Consider the following 19,567-nt stretch of genomic DNA (forward strand, 5'->3'; position numbering starts at 1 on the left):
AAAGACACTATGGGGGTGTCCACTGAAAGTTGACTAGTAACAACAACTGGGACCTAAAAGACACCCACCATGAGACCCACTAAATCTGCCCAAGAAGCAAACAAAAGAAAAACCCACACCAAACTTAAAGACAGGAAGCAAACCAAAAAGGTGGAGCAACTAAAGGTGTTGACGCTCCACATCTATCAAGACAACTGGAGCACTGGGCCAGACACTCTTAAATAGAACCTGGACCAGCTCAGGTGAAACACCTTCCCACTAACGAGATGGACAAGCCAGCACAGGTGTAACACATACTGACTAACGAGGTGACACCAATCAGTGCGTCCTACGTGCTAACGAGCTAGACATGCTAACGGAGCTAGACGTGCTAACGAGCTATACGGGCTAACGAGCTAAAGTCCAACCTCAAAGCATAAATGGAAAAACCAAAGCCTGTAAAAACCTTAAGACAACAAATATATCCTATATTTTTGTTAGATATGTTTGCGCACCACCAAAATAACTTCTATTTCACATAATAATCAACTGCTATGCTTCACCTTTTACAGTATAAACATGGTGTCTACTGGCTGTTAACAATTAAAAACGAAAACATTTTTCCCCCACTAGTTTCTAGAACTCTTGCCTTCCTAAAACTCACTAGCTTCTAGAACTCTCATCTTCCTAAAACTCACTAGCTTCTAGAACTCTAGTCCCCTTGGAACGAGCCCAAACAAAACTCATCTCCAATAAGGAAAAACGTGCAGTCAAAATAAATTGATCCATGACAACTCACTGGCTAAATGGAAATATTTTCGACTGCTCACCCTTGAGACAATCAGCAACCAAGTTGTCCTTACCACAGACATGTCTGATTTCAAGAGGAAACTCCTGCAATATCCGTAGTAACTTTCCACCTCACTACAGAGCTTCTCTCTCGTTTCAGGGTTCACTAGATAGGCATGTTGTTGGATCGGGGCCCAGTCCCCAATGTCATGCTCTAGTACATTTGTACTAGTACATTTGGGTTCTCTGGTGCTGCTTCAAAGTCTGTAATGTTGAAAAACTTTTCCCACAATCTGAACAGTGGTGAAGCTTCTCTCCTGTGTGTACTTGCTGGTGTCTGGTCAGATGGCTAGATGTAGTCAAACTCTTCCCACATTTACCACTGCTATATGGTTTCTCTCCTGTGTGTACTTTCTGGTGTATAGTCAGATAGCTAGATGTAGTAAAACTCTTTCCACATTGATCACAGCTATAAGGTTTCTCTCCTGTGTGTGTTCTGTGGTGTAGACTTAGAATGCTAGATGTTGAAAAACTCTTCCCACATTGAATACAGCTATAAGGTTTCTCTCCTGTGTGTACCCGCTGGTGTACTATCAGGCTGTTTAGCTGAGTAAAACACTTCCCACATTGATCACAGCTGTAAGGTTTCTCTCCTGTGTGTATTTTCTGGTGCATCTTCAAAGCATGTGACCTTGAAAATCTTTTTCCACAATCTGAACAGTGGTGAAATTTCTCTCCTGTGTGTGTCAGCTGGTGTGTAGTCAGATTGCTAGATTGAACAAAACTCTTCTCACATTGATCACAGCTATAAGGTTTCTCTCCTGTGTGTGTTCTCTGGTGTACTGTCAGATTGTTAGATTGAACAAAACTCTTCCCACATTGATCACAGCTATAAGGTTTCTCTCCTGTGTGTACTCGCTGGTGTATTTTAAGTTCTGATGAAGATTTGAAACTTTTCCCACAGTCAGAGCAGCAATGAGATTTCTTCCCTGTGGGTCTCTGCTGATGTTTCTTGAGGAGCTCTGATCTGGAGAGACTCTTCTCTGCCTCATCAGCATCATGATGTTGTTGAGGCGCCCCAGAGGATCCACAATAGTCCCGTCTCTCTCCTGTGTGAATGACAAAGTCATACAGATGGTTAAAGACCCACAACTGCAGAAATCCAATATTTATTTGAGGTAAAAGGTGATGCCCAGAGCATAGTCATGAAGTTGTACAACAATTGACGTCTGTTAAATTATATGACAGTTGTCTTAACAGTCAAATGAGCAACAATAGTCATATTTTCATATTAGTAGTAACATCGATGATTGTAGGCTAGAAATAAGTTATTGAAGTTGTTGAAACACTAGGCAGTGTGCCAGACGACTTTTGGTCTCCAATATGGGCCCATTCTGTGTTTGCTAAAATTACGGCAGGAGGGCGATGCAAACGCAATTTGGTTGTAGAAACTCCTCCCTGTTAATGCGGAAACCACTAGTTTTGGACGAAGGTTTTAGTTATTCCACAATGTGTTCTGAATATTACAGCGCACTATCAGCGCAAGATCAGGAGTGCTACTCAAGGAAACTCACATTAAGCTCTGTGTCTATTCACTAATTCACCACCGTGGGGGAAAACTCAGGGGAGTTCTCATAGGCTGCCATTAAAAAAAGCCTCCATTTCCACGTTGCTTATGAGTACATTTCACATTACTTTGGATTATAGTTGTAAGGCTCGTTTGAATCGCTTGTGTTTTTGCCGCAAATCAACTGCTTTATACCTCAACAAGTAAAATGCTCTTTGGCTAGCTTGTCCATCAGCCTGAAAATTAGCCAATAACTTCACCTAACAATAACATAGACCTACTGTAGGACCCATAACTTCACCTAACAACAACATAGACCTAGGACTATAAATCATTTAATATTTCAGGTGAAACATGGAAAATAAAATGTATTTTAGGTGACATTTCATAACCTGATCACCAGATAATTTTGTGAATAATCCCACTAGGCTACTCTGTAATGTGTTGTCATTCTAAATGTCCTGAATAAAGGAAAATAGCTCTGTGTGTTGTACAATAGACTATCCATCAAGGAACAGTTCTCTACACATTATGAGCTAAGTATCTCTGTGTCCAAACAGACTAACGAGACCCTACTGTAAATCAAGCAGACAATAACACATTATAAACATGAATTTGTTTAGGGAGGTTGGATCCAACGTGGAGCATGGCATAACTGTCTTTAATTACTTCTGCGTTATGAAAGGAACTAGACACGGACACGAATGATCCATTGGTAGTTTGTTGTAACCAAGTATTGGTGCTAACCGTGTGTTATTGGATGCTAGCATGCTAGTTAGCTACGGCATCATAGGATACGGTGCACTGGGTGGGTTTCACGGAAGAATACTGAACCAAGTTATCTAGCTAAATAAACCAAGTTTGAGCCTATTCCTGGAAACATTGAATAACTAGTTAGTGAGGGAGGCCCTGCTCTCTCGCTTCCCCAGTTGTTTAGCTAATTTTCAATCCAATCTCCTTTGCATTAGCGTAGCCTCTTCTGTAGCCTGTCAACTATGTGTCTGTCTATCCCTGTTCTCTCCTCTCTGCACAGGCCATACAAACGCTTCAAAAGCGTGGCTGCTGCCACTCTAACCTGGTGGTTCCTGCGCGCACAACCCACGTGGAGTTCCAGGTCTCCGGCTGCCTCTGGAACTGCCGGTCTGTGGCCAACAAGGCAGAGTTCATCTCAGCCTATGTTACCCTCCAGTCCCTCGACTTCTTGGTGCTGACGGAAACATGGATTACCACAGAAAACACTGCTACTCCTACTGTTCTATCCTCGTCTGACCACGTGTTCTCGCATACCCCGAGAGCATCTGGTCAGCGGGGTGGTGGCACTGGAATCCTCATCTATCCCTCAGAGAAGAAGAAGACATGGTAGGAACCAAAGTGTTGGTCACTGTTTCCAGATGACTCTAATTAGATGTTACATTACATGTTTTCTCACTTCATGTAGCCAGCTAGCTAGACAACATATTCATATTTCTCTTATTCCTCTCTGATAAGATACAACTGCACAAACTAGAGGTCGGCCGATTATGATTTTTCAAGGCCGGTACCGATACCGATTATTGGAGGCCCAAAAAGCCGGTGCAGATTAATCGGACGATTTTTTTACATTTATTTGTAATAATGACAATTACAACAATACTGAATGAACACTGATTTTAACTTAATATAATACATAAATACTATGAATTTAGCCTCAAATAAATAATGAAACATGTTCAATTTGGTTTAAATAATGCAAAAACAAAGTGTTGGAGAAGAAAGTAAAAGTCCAATATGTGCCATGTAAAAAAGCTAACGTTTAAGTTCCTTGCTCAGAACATGAGAACATATGAAAGCTGGTGGTTCCTTTTAAAATGAGTCTTCAATATTCCCAGGTAAGAAGTTTTAGGTTGTAGTTATTTAGGAATTATAGGACTATTTCTCCCTATACCATTTGTATTTCATATACCTTTGACTATTGGATGTTCTTATAGGCACTTTAGTGTTGCCAGTGTAACAGTATAGCTTCCGTCCCTCTCCTCGCTCCTACCTGGGCTCAAACCAGGAACACATCGACAACACCCACCCTCGAAGCAGCGTTACCCATGCAGAGCAAGGGAAACAACTACTCCAAGTCTCAGAGCGAGTCACGTTTAAAACGCAATTAGCGTGCACCCGGCTAACTAGCTAGCCATTTCACATCGGTTACACCAGCCTAATCTTGGAAGTTGACAGGCTTGAAGTCATAAACAGCGCAATCCATTGCGAAGGGCTGCTGGCAAAACGTACAAAAGTGCTGTTTTGAATGAATGCTTACGAGCCTGCTGCTGCCTACCACGCTCAGTCAGACTGCTCTATCAAATCATAGACTTAATTATAATATAATAAACACACGGAAATATGAGCCTTAGGTCATTAATATGGTCGAATCCGGAAACTATCATCTCGAAAACAAAACGTTTTTCCTGTCAGTGAAATACGGAACCGTTCCGTATTTTATCTAACGGGTCTAAATATTCCTGTTACATTGCACAACCTTCAATGCTATGTCATAATTACGTAAAATTCTGGCAAATTAGTTCGCAACGAGCCAGGTGGCCCAAACTGTTGCATATACCCTGACTCTGCGTGCAATGAACGGAAGAAAAGTGACAATTTCACCTGGTTAATATTGCCTGCTAACCTGGATTTATTTTAGCTAAATATGCAGGTTTAAAAAGATATACTTCTGTGTATTGATTTTAAGAAAGGCATTGATGTTTATGGTTAGGTACAGTCGTGCAACGATTGTGTTTTTTTCGCAAATGCGCTTTTGTTAAATCATCCCCCGTTTGGCGAAGTTGGTTGTCTTTGTTAGGAAGAAATAGTCTTCACACAGTTCGCAACGAGCCAGGTGGCCCAAACTGCTGCATATACCATGACTCTGTTGCAAGAGAAGTGACACAATTTCCCTAGTTAAAAGAAATTCATGTTAGCAGACAATATTAACTAAATATGCAGGTTTAAAAATATATACTTGTGTAATGATTTTAAGAAAGACTTTTTCGCGAATGCGCACCGCATCGATTATATGCAACGCAGGACAGGCTAGATAAACCATGTGTAGTTAACTAGTAGGTGGTTAGAGCATTGGACTAGTTAACCCTAAGGTTGCAAGATTGAATCCCCAAGCTGACAAGGTAAAAATCTGTCGTTCTGCCCCTGAACAAGGCAGTTAACCCACCGTTCCTAGGCCGTCATTGAAAATAAGAATGTGTTCTTAACTGACTTGCCTAGTTTATAAAATAATTTAAACAAATAATAATAATAATAATAATAAAAAATGTAAAAAAATATTTAAAAATCGGCAAATCGGTGCCCAAAAATACCGATTTCCGATTGTTATGAAAACTTGAAATCGGCCCTAATTAATTGACCATTCCGACTAATCGGTCGACCTCTAGCACAAACATGCTTATCTAAGCCTACACCAGCACTGGTACCAGGCAGTATTAGCTAATTACGTTTGACTCTAAATACATTTAGCAAGCTAGTTTGTTAACTAGCAATTAGCGGCTAACATTATTTTAGCAACACCTTGTAAGAAAATACAAAATAGCAGACAGTAAGATAGACAAACTAATAGTGTATAGAACGCTTGTGGAGAGCAGCATGTCACCAACATTGTTACATCCGCCTTCAATGTAATGGCATGAAAATAATTGCCAGAATATTATGTAATGACTTATCAACAGCTGTAACAATTTGACCCCCAGAGGAAATCTTCACTGGCAGTTATAGAAACACCCATTTACTATATAACCCTTGATTCTTGAAGAATTTCACTTATAAATGCCTCAAATGTTTCAACTGTATTAACCCACCAGAAACCAAAACATAAGCTCATATAAGGCCACTGTTTGTAAACAAATACTATATGGCTGAGGAGTAGGGTCGATCCAAGCGTTCTGACCTTACAAGAACAGTAGAGCACCCAAGCTAACTGGCTAACGTTGGATAGCTTGCTAGACACAAATGACAGAAAACCTCACTCTTACCATTTTACTTGCCCTAGCAGAGCTTGTTAGGCAGTTTTCATGTTATCCAGAGTGACTGTAACTGTGCTGCTGGCAACAATTTAACTTGAGCTTTTTTTGCCTACATTTACTGACACCTGGACATATTCAACGGGTGTTGAGCGCTAGTAATTTATGATTCTGCGCTCTGGTACTCAGACGAGAGTGCTCTGAAATCAGAGTAGATAGCCAGAGTGAATTTATGAAAGCACCCGAATTAACAATGTCCATTGAGAACGCACATGACCCCTTGGCTAAGGATGACGTGAATTATCAAGTCAATAAACGCGGGGTAGTTAGTTAGATAGAATATAGTTAATATACTGTCAAGTTTGATGTATAAGTAGCCAACTAATGTTTGGTAGCTAGCTGACATACTGCTACATACGGCTATAAAGATATGCTATGCGGTTTGTAAGGATAGTGTAGCTAACAATGTGTAACGTAACTTATTTGAGAAGTCATTACTTTATTACATTGCTCAACATTTTCTTAACATTTGTCATAATAAGTTGAAGCAATGAATTTGTATCGGCTCTCGGACTTCAGCTGCATATTTTCCGCCATTTTCTTCAAATCTGAAAATAGTTGAAGCCACGCCCATTTCCTGAAGAATTGCATTTTGGGCCCTAAAAACACAGAAATAGTGTCCTCTGCATGTATACTTCGTATTTTGGCGAATGTAGTACAACATCCGGGGACCTTTGGCATGCTAACTATATCCATACTATGACAAATAAGCATAATATATTGTATGGTTAGTATGACTATTCGAACACAGCTCAGGTCTCTGGGCTGCCATTTTGTTTGTGTTTTAAAACTAGGTTGCGCCTTTAAAAAAGCCACGCAATCAATCAACCAATCTGCAGTTCAAACAATAACAAAGCTGTAATTCCACCACTGTTTTGGTAATAAGATGATGGGGTTGGAGAAATGTAACTACTTTCAAATTCATAGACAGACCTATGGATGCAAGGACTGACCATCCATGATATTAACATTATAGTTTAACCATGTTGAGGCGATACAGTGTTGATTTACATTGTTTCTAAACATTAGAGTAAAAAAAGCTTATTTGGGGATCTGATGGGGTACAACAGTTGAACTAAGCTCATGAGGCATGTGTTATATTCTTCAAGAATCAATGGCTATAAATAAATAATTTAAGTCCCAATATGGACGTAGCAATTGCAGATTTCCGCTTTAACACCAAACATTAGTTCAACAACTGCAGAGTTTGTGCCTCTGTATTTAAGAAAGTACTTACTAGTGTTAATCAGGGAACGGTTTCTCAAAACCATCTTATGGCTAAGTTCATCGTTAGAACCATTGGATGCCTTAAGATGCGTTTGGGAAACCGAGCCCAGATATCCAGTTTCCTCCTCTTCTTCCTCCTTTTTCGATGTAACAGTCATCTCCCCCTCCTCCTCTTTCACTCCATAAACTGCATCCTCCTCTTTCACTGAAACGTCTTTCTCTTCTTCTTTCACGGTAACAGCCTCACTATCTACTTGTTTTTGTAGTGTGATATCTTTCTCTTCCTCCTCCTCTTTCACAACAGTTTCCTTCTCTGCCCAGCAGACCTCCTCTTCTTTATCAGGAGGAGAGTAGCTTAGTGAACTCATGGTCGGAGATGTTAGCTAGCTAGCTAGCATTAGCGACTAGCCTAGTTCTAAGCTAACTTAGCAAACCAGCTAGCTGACAAACATCGTAAATATATAATTAAATGGGCCAACAAGAAAATACAACAGAAGTGTGTTTAATACACAGCGACTAATATACACCAAAAACTGTGTAAAGAGCGTGTTTGCTAGAAAGCTACCGAGGTGTCTGACTAGCTGTTGTTGTTGAAGGAGCGTCCCGTCCACTAGATTATACGTCACACTGGCAGCATCGCCTGAACCTAAAAGACGCACATCCCCATCTGCTGACTGGAGTTGACAACGCAGTTGAGGAACCAAAAGTGTATTTTTCATTTACTTCATATAAGTTTAATATTATATTAAGTCGTTCAAAGAGAAGCATGTGTTGACTGATTCGTGTTTAATGAGTGAGAATTTAAAACAAACTTTACACCCACTACATATTTGCATTGAACCATACTTCTGACATGGATCATTTTGACCCCAGAGACATATCTTTTATCAAGGCCAAAATGTGGTTTATTCAATTCTATAAAATTTTTCATGACTTTGTCAATCAACTTGTTCTTAATAAATCTAAATCATGGTTTAGTGTTTCTGTATCAATATGGACTTTTAACAAATTCAAATCCTTTAGAGTCAATTTGACTCCAGCCAAAAGCACCTTTGATAAATAGGATGTTTATTTCAAATCAAAATCAAATCACATTTTATTGGTCATATACACATGTTTAGCAGATGTTATTGCGGGTGTCGCGAAATGCTTGTGTTTCTAGCTCCGACAGTGCAGTAATATCTTACAAGTAATATCTAACAATTTCACAACATATACCCAATACACACAAATCTAAGTATTTGAATCTAGGTTTCTCTGTAGACATGATCCATCCCACCAGAGGGTGGAGGGGCTCCTGTATCAGTGGTTTTGACCAGTTGTACACCTGCAGACACACAGTATAGTGCCTCCCATGTTGTCTCCGAAGATTGGAATTTTCTATACCACGTATCACGTGACTGTGTACAAAACTGCCAATGATAGAAAACTCTGCCAGCGGTATACAGTGCATTCATTAAGTATTCAGACGCCTTCACTTTTCCACATTTTGTTACGTTACAGCCTTATTCTAAAATTGAATAATTATTCCCCCTCATCAATCTACACACAATACCCCATAATGACATCACAATACCCCATAATGACAAACCAAAAACTTTTTTTTCTTCATTTTTGCAAATGTATTTACTTAGGTATTCAGACCCTTTGCAATGAGACTCGAAATTGAGCTCCGATGCATCCTGATTCCATTGATCATCCTTGAGATGTTTCTACAACTTGATTGGAGTCCACTTGTGGTAAATTCAATTGATTAGACATGATTTGGAAAGGCACACACCTGTCTATATAAGGTCCAACAGTTCACAGTGCATGTCAGAGCAAATACCAAGTCATGAGGTCAAAGGAATTGTCCATAGAGCTCTGAGACAGGAATGTGTCGATGCACAGATCTGGGGAAAGGTACCAAAAAATGTCTGCAGCATTGAAGGTTCCCAAGAACACAGTGGTCTCCATAATTCTGAAATGGAAGAAGTTTGAAACCACCAAGAGTCTTCCTAGAGCTGGCCGCCCGGCCAAACTGAGAAATCGGGGGAGAAGGGCCTTGGTCAGGGAGGTGAACAAGAACCCGATGTTCACTCTGACAGAGCTCCAGAGTTCCTCTGTGGAGATTGGAGAACCTTCCAGAAGGACAACCATCTCTGCAGCACTCCACCTATCATGCCTTAATGTAGCAATGATTAAATTGTCAAAATGTATTTCAATGGACAATTCAGTGAACTGTTCTGTGAAAGGTGTCAGCTAGAGATGACATGCAGGAGCTTGCAGGGATTTGTAGTCTTGCATGTCGTCTACTTTGATACTAATTAGCATTTTCGAATCCGAGAGAATAGATATACAAATATATTGATACAAGTATATGTATTTATTATGGATCCCCATTAGTTCCTGCCAAGGCAGCAGCTACTCTTCCTGGGGTTTATTTTGGATCCCCATTAGTTCCTGCCAAGGCAGAAGCTACTCTTCCTGGGGTTTATTATGGATCTCCATTAGTTCCTGCCTAGTAAGAAGTAAGTTCAGGGAGCGTGCCAGTCTGCCTGAACCGCCCCGTTTGATCAAAAGGTATAAATGATTGGTTATGAATTAAAACCTGTTGGGGCTAGGGGGCAGCATTTGCACGTCTGGATAAAAAAAATGTACCCGATTTAATCTGGTTACTAATCCTACCCAGTAACTAGAATATGCATATACTTATTATATATGGATAGAAAACACTCTAAAGTTTCTAAAACTGTTTGAATGGTGTCTGTGAGTATAACAGAACTCATTTGGCAGGCAAAACCCTGAGACATTTTCTGACAGGAAGTGGATACCTGATGTGTTGTATTGACTTTAAACCTATCCCATTGAAAAACACAGGGGTTTAGGAATATTTTGGCACTTCCTATTGCTTCCACTAGATGTCACCAGCCTTTACAAAGTGTTTTGAGTCTTCTGGAGGGAGATCTGACCGAACAAGAGCCATGGAACGATGATGTCCCATTAGACACCTGGCGCGCGAGTTCATGTTGGGTACCCTCGTTCCAATACGTTATAAAAGAGTATGCATTCGTCCACCTTGAATATTATTCATGTTCTGGTTAAAAAAGGCCCTAATGATTTATGCTATACAACGTTTGACATGTTTGAACGAACGGAAATATATTTTTTCCCCTCGTTCATGACGAGAAGTCCGGCTGGCTTACATCATGTGCTAACGAGACGGAGATTTTTGGACATAAATGATGAGCTTTTTTGAACAAAACTACATTCGTTATGGACCTGTGATACCTGGAAGTGACATCTGATGAAGAGAATCAAAGGTAATGGATTATTTACATAGTATTTTCGATTTTAGATCTCCCCAACATGACGTCTAGTCTGTATCGCAACGCGTATTTTTCTGGGCGCAGTGCTCAGATTATTGCAAAGTGTGATTTCCCAGTAAGGTTATTTTTAAATCTGGCAAGTTGATTGCGTTCAAAAGATGTAAATCTATAATTCTTTAAATGACAATATAATATTTTACCAATGTTTTCTAATTTTAATTATTTAATTTGTGACGCTGACTTGACTGCCGGTTATTGGAGGGAAACGATTTCCTCAACATCAATGCCATAGTAAAACGCTGTTTTTGGATATAAATATGAACTTGATAGAACTAAAAATGCATGCATTGTCTAACATAATGTCCTAGGAGTGTCATCTGATGGAGATTGTAAAAGGTTAGTGCATCATTTTAGCTGGTTTTATGGTTTTGGTGACCCTGTCTTTGACTTGACAAAACATTACACACAACTCTTGTAAATGTACTGTCCTAACATACTCTAAATTTATGCTTTCGCCGTAAAACCTTTTTGAAATCGTAAAACGTGGTTAGATTAAGGAGATGTTTATCTTTCAAATGGTGTAAAATAGTTGTATTTTTGAAAAATTTGAATTTTGACATTTATTTGGATTCAAATTTGCCGCTCTTGAAATGCACCTGCTGTTGATGGAGTGCACCACGGGTGGCACGCTAGCGTCCCACCTAGCCCCAAGTTAACAGGTATAAATTATGGGTTATGAATTAACCTGCGAGCCCAGGCATTTCAATACATTCAGGATTTCTTACGGTCCATGGGCAATGTATATGGTCATCTCTCTCTCTCTCTCTCTCTCCATCTCTTATTTATTAACAAGCAGCCATGTTGTTGTCATTCCACTAGGGACCTGTTTTCAGCATTTTAAGTCTCCAGTTAATAACCGGTGCACTGGAATTATCCCTCTACACCCTTTACACATGTACTGCACTGGAATTATCCCTCAACACCCTTTACACATGTACTGTACTGGAATTATCCCTCAACACCCTTTACACATGTACTGTACTGGAATTATCACATTGGCTGGCAGAAACTTACTGTTTTTTTTATTGGGCCATCAAAGCTGTCTCAGTGAGAGACTAGTTGATTATGGACTAACAGTCTAACAGTTTGAAGGAAATAACATGTCATGTTTTACTCGTACCTCAGTCAGCATTGTGAATGGTTAGGAAATAACATGTCATGTTTTACTCGTACCTCAGTCAGCATTGTGAATGGTTAGGAAATAACATGTCATGTTTTACTCGTACCTCAGCCAGCATTGTGAATGGTTAGGAAATAATATGTCATGTTTTACTCGTACCTCAGCCAGCATTGTGAATGGTTAGGAAATAATATGTCATGTTTTACTCGTACCTCAGCCAGCATTGTGAATGGTTAGGAAATAATATGTCATGTTTTATGTCCAGTGGGAATGATCTGTTAGATCCAATTGTTTGCTTCAGTTCTCAGTAGTTGAATCCTATGACATATTGTTGATTTCAACATTTTTGATTTTCAACAAATGCACTGGGTTGGTTGAAAAGTGATACTAAATGTACATACCATGCACTATATTGACATAGTGGAAGATATACTGAATTTATACTGTTTTTCATTCTAAGATGGACCAAGATACGTCTTGCTTTTGCACATATTTGTTCATTGGTTTAGCAAGAGTCTGTTGATTGGTCAGTCATTGGGTTCATTTGTCTTACAATATGTTCAAATCAAATCAAGCTTTATTTATACAGCACATTTCAGACATGGATACAACACAATGGCTTCACAGGAAAAAAATTATAAAAAAACAATGAAAATAAACAGAAATATTTACTACACAACAAACATAAGAGGATAAAAAAACAGAAGAATAACAACTGAAAGACTAATGAGCACCCTAAGGAAATGTCATTGATTAAAATATTAACAATTGGATTCAACATTGATAAGAGAATTATCTAATAAAGGTAAATGAATCAATAAACCATGATGAAATATTAGTCATACAGCATGGTTAATGAATAATCAATGTAATGATCAATGTAGGGATCGATTGGTCTGATTAGTTCCGGAAAGTCCAGGAACCACTGGAGAGGGAAAGAAATGTGTGTATGCAATTAGTATAGCTACAGAAGCAGATGGTCAAGGGAGTAAAACTTCAGAGAGTTCCTAACCTTGAAGGAAAGGAACAGGCTGAGCCAGAAGGTGATAAACAGTGTGAGAAGTTTATGGGGGTTGCAGGTCACCAACGGATTGTGTGTAAATGCATGTGCGTAAGTAAGCAAGAACTATATAATGACTGTTTTGTTATCCTGACGGCAGAACGTTCTCTGAATAAAGCTACAGATACCTTTTGCAGAAAGCTGAGTCCTTTCCTAATTATTTTAACCCATTGTCTTACAAACCTTGGGCATTAGTCAAGGCGAATTGATTATTGATTATTATCATCAAGATATAAAATTCCTTTAACAATTGGTCCTTCGACCGGGATCTCAAAAACTGCCGCTGTCGTTCCAAGGAGACACTGAAACCGTGCACGGGCGGATGAAATATCTGTAAATCAAAGACCTGGCCCTTTACTGTGGGTTCTTTACAGGACGGTGGCAAACTGGTACGCGACAGAGGTGGTGACGAGATTCAACGAACATTGAAAAACTCACCTGCAAATTATAAGGTTAGTAGACTTTATTCATACTTTTGGGGAATAGCACCTGTATGATTACATTAAATAAGAGGTGAGTGATATACCTATAGGTCTGCATTGCATAGTGAAATGAGTGATACAGGTGTATGTCGGCATTGTATGATGAAATGGGAAATACACCTGTATGTCTGCATTGCATGATGGAATAAGGGACACAATTGGGTGTTGGCATTTGATGAGAAAGCGATTGTTGAGAGTGTAAGGCAAAAGAGATTGTTGAGAGTGAAAGGCAAAAGCGATTGTTGAGAGTGAAAGGCAAAAGCGATTGTTGAGAGTGTAAGGCAAAAGAGATTGTTGAGAGTGAAAGGCAAAAGAGATTGTTGAGAGTGAAAGGCAAAAGAGATTGTTGAGAGTGAAAGGCAAAAGAGATTGTTGAGAGTGAAAGGCAAAAGAGATTGTTGAGAGTGAAAGGCAAAAGAGATTGTTGAGAGTGAAAGGCAAAAGATTGTTGAGAGTGAAAGGCAAAAGATTGTTGAGAGTGAAAGGCAAAAGAGATTGTTGAGAGTGAAAGGCAAAAGCGATTGTTGTGAATGAAAGGCAAAAGCGATTGATAAGAGTGAAAGACGAGAGCAAGTAGAGGATTTTAATGTACTCTGGGTGTTAGACGCTGAAATTGGTGAATGTTATAGCTGGTGACCTGGCTTCAGAAGTTCACGTGGAGAAAAATCGGTTTTAAAGGGAATCAAGTATTCTGCGCGAATGGAAGACAGGAATTAGTTGTAAATTCAAAACGACGAATTCGAAAACGACGCAGGGTCCGAAATCGACCCTGGGCAACTGTGGCCACTGCATAAAACTAAACTAGGGCTTGTGGTGAGACCTGATAACGTAGCACAAGGGTCAAAAAACCATAAGGGGATAGTCGGTACCTAAATACGGCTTTAGGTCTGATATCTATGGGTGAAGTGAGACCTAATATGGCGGAGTGAGATACAGGTATTGGTGTCAACAGTTACATGAAGCAACAGATAAATAGGCTGTTAACTAGGGCTTTATGACCCCTGGAAAAGAGTTTATAGTTGCATACGTATGAGACCTAATGTCCGATCAATATCCCTCTATAGATAAAGTTTAGAGAGAGATAGAGTAACTATACTGGGATGAGGGATTGCGTGTGAGGAGAATTCTGTCAACAATCACGAGAAAAAGACAGACAGTAAAAACCTAAAAATAAAATGGGTTGCAGTGTTTGCCTATGAGCGAGATAAAGACAGGGTTAGGATAGATACGTATAATCATTCTAGCAGAACAACTCTATATTGCCAATAGAAGGTTAATAACGAAAACATATTGCTAGAATCAACAGTCGCAAGACAAAAGCCGGTTGTTCTTTTTGAGCGATGAGATGGAAGCAATTTGTAATATAGCGTGCGAATAATTATTCCCCAAATTCTAGGTTAATAACGGTAAAATAGCATACACATAAAGATTAACAGCGAGTAGACACTGATCGTATTTGGTTCGGAGTTGTATAAATTAAAGCACCTAGAATAAAAGATAGTTTAAGGTTCTTACAAATAATATTTCTAAAATTCTAGATTGGGAGAAGAAGCAGAATAAATATGAGTGTACTTTAACAACATGGGTAGTAAATCCTCTAATGAGATCCCGGTATTGACGGGAGATGAACGTTTTATGCTGGGAAAAGATAAGAGGAACATTTATTTTGGGCCGAAATGGAGGAAGAAATACGATTTTGATGAATGTTTAAATGTTGAAAGATTGGAATTAAGGATAAAACAAATACATAGGGTCTGTGGGGATAAGACAGAGAAGCAGCGCAAAGAAGGCCTTGACACCGCTCGTGTTTGGCTGGCAGAAGCTAGGAAGAGAGTGGAGGGGGCCAGGGATAAGGGCGTTGCTAACAATGATTTGGGTAGCCAGGAGCAGACAGAGAGGAGAACAGGATTTAGCAAACTTATTGAGAAAAGTGGATAGAGACACTGTAGACAGAAGGGAAAAACAGGGAAACGCGCTGACAAAGACGGAGAGAGGATGTGTTTTAATTGCGATAGAACAGGACATTTCGCCAGAGACTGTAAAACACCCTGTGAAGATAGTGACCGAGTAGAACACAACTACCGAAATTGTAAACATGAACAATAGTGGTTCAGTGGTAGAATTCTTGCCTACCATGCAGGGGGCCCGGGTTCGGTTCCCAGCCCATGCACCATGGGACTAAAATTGATTTTAATTATTGTTATGTTATGACTGGAACCATACGGTTGTTAGTGTTTGTTTAAGAACGTTTTGATAGCTTGTTTAGTTTAAATAGAAAGACAGAGTCGATAAAGTACGTTGTTTGTGGTCTAAATGGCCTGTTTTAAGGATTTATAGAGAATGGGAGTTGTATTTGAATGACGGAATCAAGGAGAAGGCAGTTACCTAAATCTAATGAATTATAAGGAGCGGAAATTAATAAGTGCGACAGAATTGTGGTGATATACATGATATTTTTTTTTAAAACCCTTGGACATTTCATAAGACTATAAACCAATACCTAGAGAGATTAAAGGACGTGTCGAACGCTAATAGTGGGTTAATAGAACCCCCGGTAGTGGATGGATTTGAAGCCCCGTATTATCAGCAATTAAAAATTGTTTTCCTCAGTGGAATGCGTCCCGAGATAAATCGTGCCACCAAACAGAACCTCGTAGGGTGGGGGCTAGCAGATCTGAGGGAAGTAAGCAAGGCCAGAGAGGGAGTAGAGACAGATACAAAGAGAAGGTCAGGCGCCCCCAGCCAGACTCAGAGGAGGAGGCTTGACTAACTTTGGAGAGCGGGGGAGCAGACACTAACTAGTGAGGGGAAGGACGTTTTTCATAATTTAGTTATAAACAGCGATTGTGAAGTTTTTGAATTGGCTACAATTGATTTGGCAGTACAACAAGAACAGAACCCCTATTTGACACTAACAGTAATGGGAGAGAGAATCACATTTCTGTGTGATACTGGGGCGTGTCTTGTTTTCAGAGTTTTAATAAACACATTAAATTCTTTTGATATGGAATGTTCTGGGAAACCTGGGATACAAAATGTAGATAAAGTTCTTAGCTTTAATTTGTTTAATGTAGTAAGAAACACGGTTCTGAAAGGGTGGTATGACTTTTGACCCCTCTGGTGACTTTTCCTGTGTGGTCTGATCAGCCACATTGAAAAGCCATTTGGATGGTGAATTTAAGGTCATTGGTGATATTGATTTTAAGGGAATTTGGAGAACTGATAATTATGATGGAGTTAAAGTTCTTAGACACAATTGATAATTTGAACCAATGAGAAGACTAAAAGGGCAAAGCCTTAGACTAAGGGTAGGCTTCTTTAAGTCTATTTTCCTAGAACAATAAGGGTAAAATAATTTTTCTTGGTGGAGTAAATCAGATTAGTCATTTTGATCTGATGATGTGATTTGAAAATATTTTGACCAGTAGCAGGGGTATTTTTTACATGATCTAGATAGGAAGTCAGCTGTTGTTGAATTCAGTGTAAGAGATTTAACACAACAAGGCTGTGGAATTGATATAATAGTATTACTATATTTTGTTGCGAATAAGTTTAATAATGGTAGACTTATGTCAACAGGACAGGGATATATGACATCTGTAGGTGATCCAGGATTATTGAGGGTATCGAGATAAATTTAAGTAGATATGCAATATCTAGAGAGGTTGATTTTTCTAAAACTCAGGAGTGCAACCAAGGAGACAATGAGACATTTAGTCAATATTTGGAAACAACCATATTATGACAAAAAGCTGGAGACAGATAGAAGGGCAGACAGAGAGATCCTCCCCTGCACTGCTGAAACCTTGAGGGTTGGGGAGTAGCAGGAAGAAAGGAGGGGGGCCAGCAGGAGTAGATAGGAAGAGAATTTGGTTCACTCAGCTTTAGGATATTAATTCATGGAGAGACTATCGGCTCCATAGGCATGTATTTTAGTTTTGATTTTAAGTTTATGTCTGGTAAATCCGCTAGGACGATATTAGTATCATTTTGTTGAAAGTAATTGTTACCCTAACTAAAAGGGCAATGAAAGCTTAGTTGGTTTCAGGTGTTAGACACTGAACCATTGCCCAGACACTATTCTGCACAGTAGGCCGAAATAGTAGCATTGACTAGAACCGGTGAAATAAGAAAGGAGAGAAGTTACTATTTACACAGACAAGCACATAGACATTTAAAACCATACAAAGCAGCATAGATAAATCTTAAAGACGATAAGAAACTTGACAGAGGATTGTTAAATGATAGCCAAGGATGAAGGCCCCAGGAAGAATTGGACATGTGGAAAATGAAATGGGGCATCCTACAAGAGAAGGTCTGACATAAGGATAATTTACTTATCCTACCAAAGACATTGTATGGATACGCAGCAATATTGATACATAGGCTAAGCAATGTATCAAGGGGAGGGAAGTATAGTAGAGTAGTTAGGAAAGAGTGATGGCCTAGAGGATAATTACTTAAAAATATATATATATATTTTGTAAGAAGATCCATTCCAACATTTGGAATTGGACTTATTGAACTATTCCGGATTGAGGGGAAGAAGGGGTGTTTAACAATAATAGATAACTATAGCAAATGGGTAGAAGCGTTCCCAACTTACTTGGTGGACATGATTATGGTAGCTAAAATATTAAGTCAAGATATTATCCCTAGAGTTGGTTTACTAGGAGCCATCTCTTTAAATGATGGATGACATTTTAGCTAATCAGGTAAAGCCTATAGAATGCCAGAGTTAGAGATACCGGAACAGGTAGACATAGAAGTTGAAGAAATACTAGCAGAGCACATGAGAAGACTGTTTGTTAACCAAACCCGTATGTCCAAGATTTTGTGTCCAACAGGTGAATTACAGGAGAAGGTGATTCACTCAATCCAACCAGGAGACTGGGTGTGGATCCAGTCCCTGAGGAGAAAAAACTGGAAGCAACACCGTTGGGAAGGCCCATACCAGGTTCTGTTAAACCATTGCCTTTGCCATTAGAAAAGCTGAGAGAGTCACTTGGGTCCACGTTATCCACTGCAAGAAGGTATGTACACATATGAGCACTGATGATCACACACAGAGTTAGGAGAAGAACCAAGAACCAACAGGGTCCGGGGGTTACCAACTTAACGAAGATTTCCTATCCCGACCGTTCATCACTGTGTGTGCTCCTAGAGGTGTGAGTATGGGGTGGTACCTAGCAGAGAGACTAAGGGCAGGAGAGGGTTGGCGGTTTTTGGGAAGAGTAGAGACTCTAAACTGCATCATAGTTTTGGTAACCTTTCTGATACATTCAGATCCACCACCTTCCGGTACTAATCATAGGATACCGTTGTCATTGAGAAGAAGTAGAAGATAAACTATATAATACACTGATGAGTGACATACAGAATAAGGAATCAAAGAAGATCAAGATGTAGAATTTAAGGTAAACATTAAACAATTTCCTGGGGAAGCAGACAACTGTACAGGAATTGGGGATGGCCAGATTGAAGTACTCAGCAAACCCACCTCGGTTCACCTAAATTCCTGATGAGCACCAGTGTTATAGATACAAGAATGGCACCGAGAACTAAGATGATTTTAATGACTGAAAGTAATCGTTAATGTGACTGACTTAGGTTTGAGAGATGAATAGAACATTCTTAACCTCACAGCACCTATAACTGATGAAGGGTGGGCTAGTACCAGTAAAGGACGCATACGACAGAAATTACCACAAAGGGTGGTTAGGAACTTGCGCCCTGGGGTTATTGGTCCAACCAGTTCGAGTTAGTCATCAGAGGCCAGTTATAGGAGGCTAAAGTAGGCACAGGAGGAGTTTTGACCAGGATGGGAGTAGCTTTACAAGATGCATGCTATTGGCATCCTCAGGGAAGTTCCAGATGAATACAAAGCTATGAATCAAATATGTGAAGGCTTTAACAC

General features: G+C 39.6%; 1 protein-coding gene across 1 annotated transcript in view; it reads right to left on the reverse strand.

Moving 5' to 3' along the window:
• Positions 1-323: 323 nt before the first annotated feature.
• Positions 324-19,567, reverse strand: part of LOC106606985 (zinc finger protein 850-like) — an 898,172-nt gene continuing 878,928 nt past the window's right edge. Inside the window, exon 4 of the mRNA XM_045711835.1 lies at positions 324-1,759. Within this exon, the coding sequence (XP_045567791.1) occupies positions 997-1,759 (763 nt within the window). The 3' untranslated portion in view covers positions 324-996. The remainder of the gene's footprint in view (positions 1,760-19,567) is intronic.

Source organism: Salmo salar, chromosome ssa02, assembly GCF_905237065.1.
Source record: "Salmo salar chromosome ssa02, Ssal_v3.1, whole genome shotgun sequence".
In the NCBI taxonomy this organism is placed as follows: Eukaryota; Metazoa; Chordata; class Actinopteri; order Salmoniformes; family Salmonidae; genus Salmo; species Salmo salar.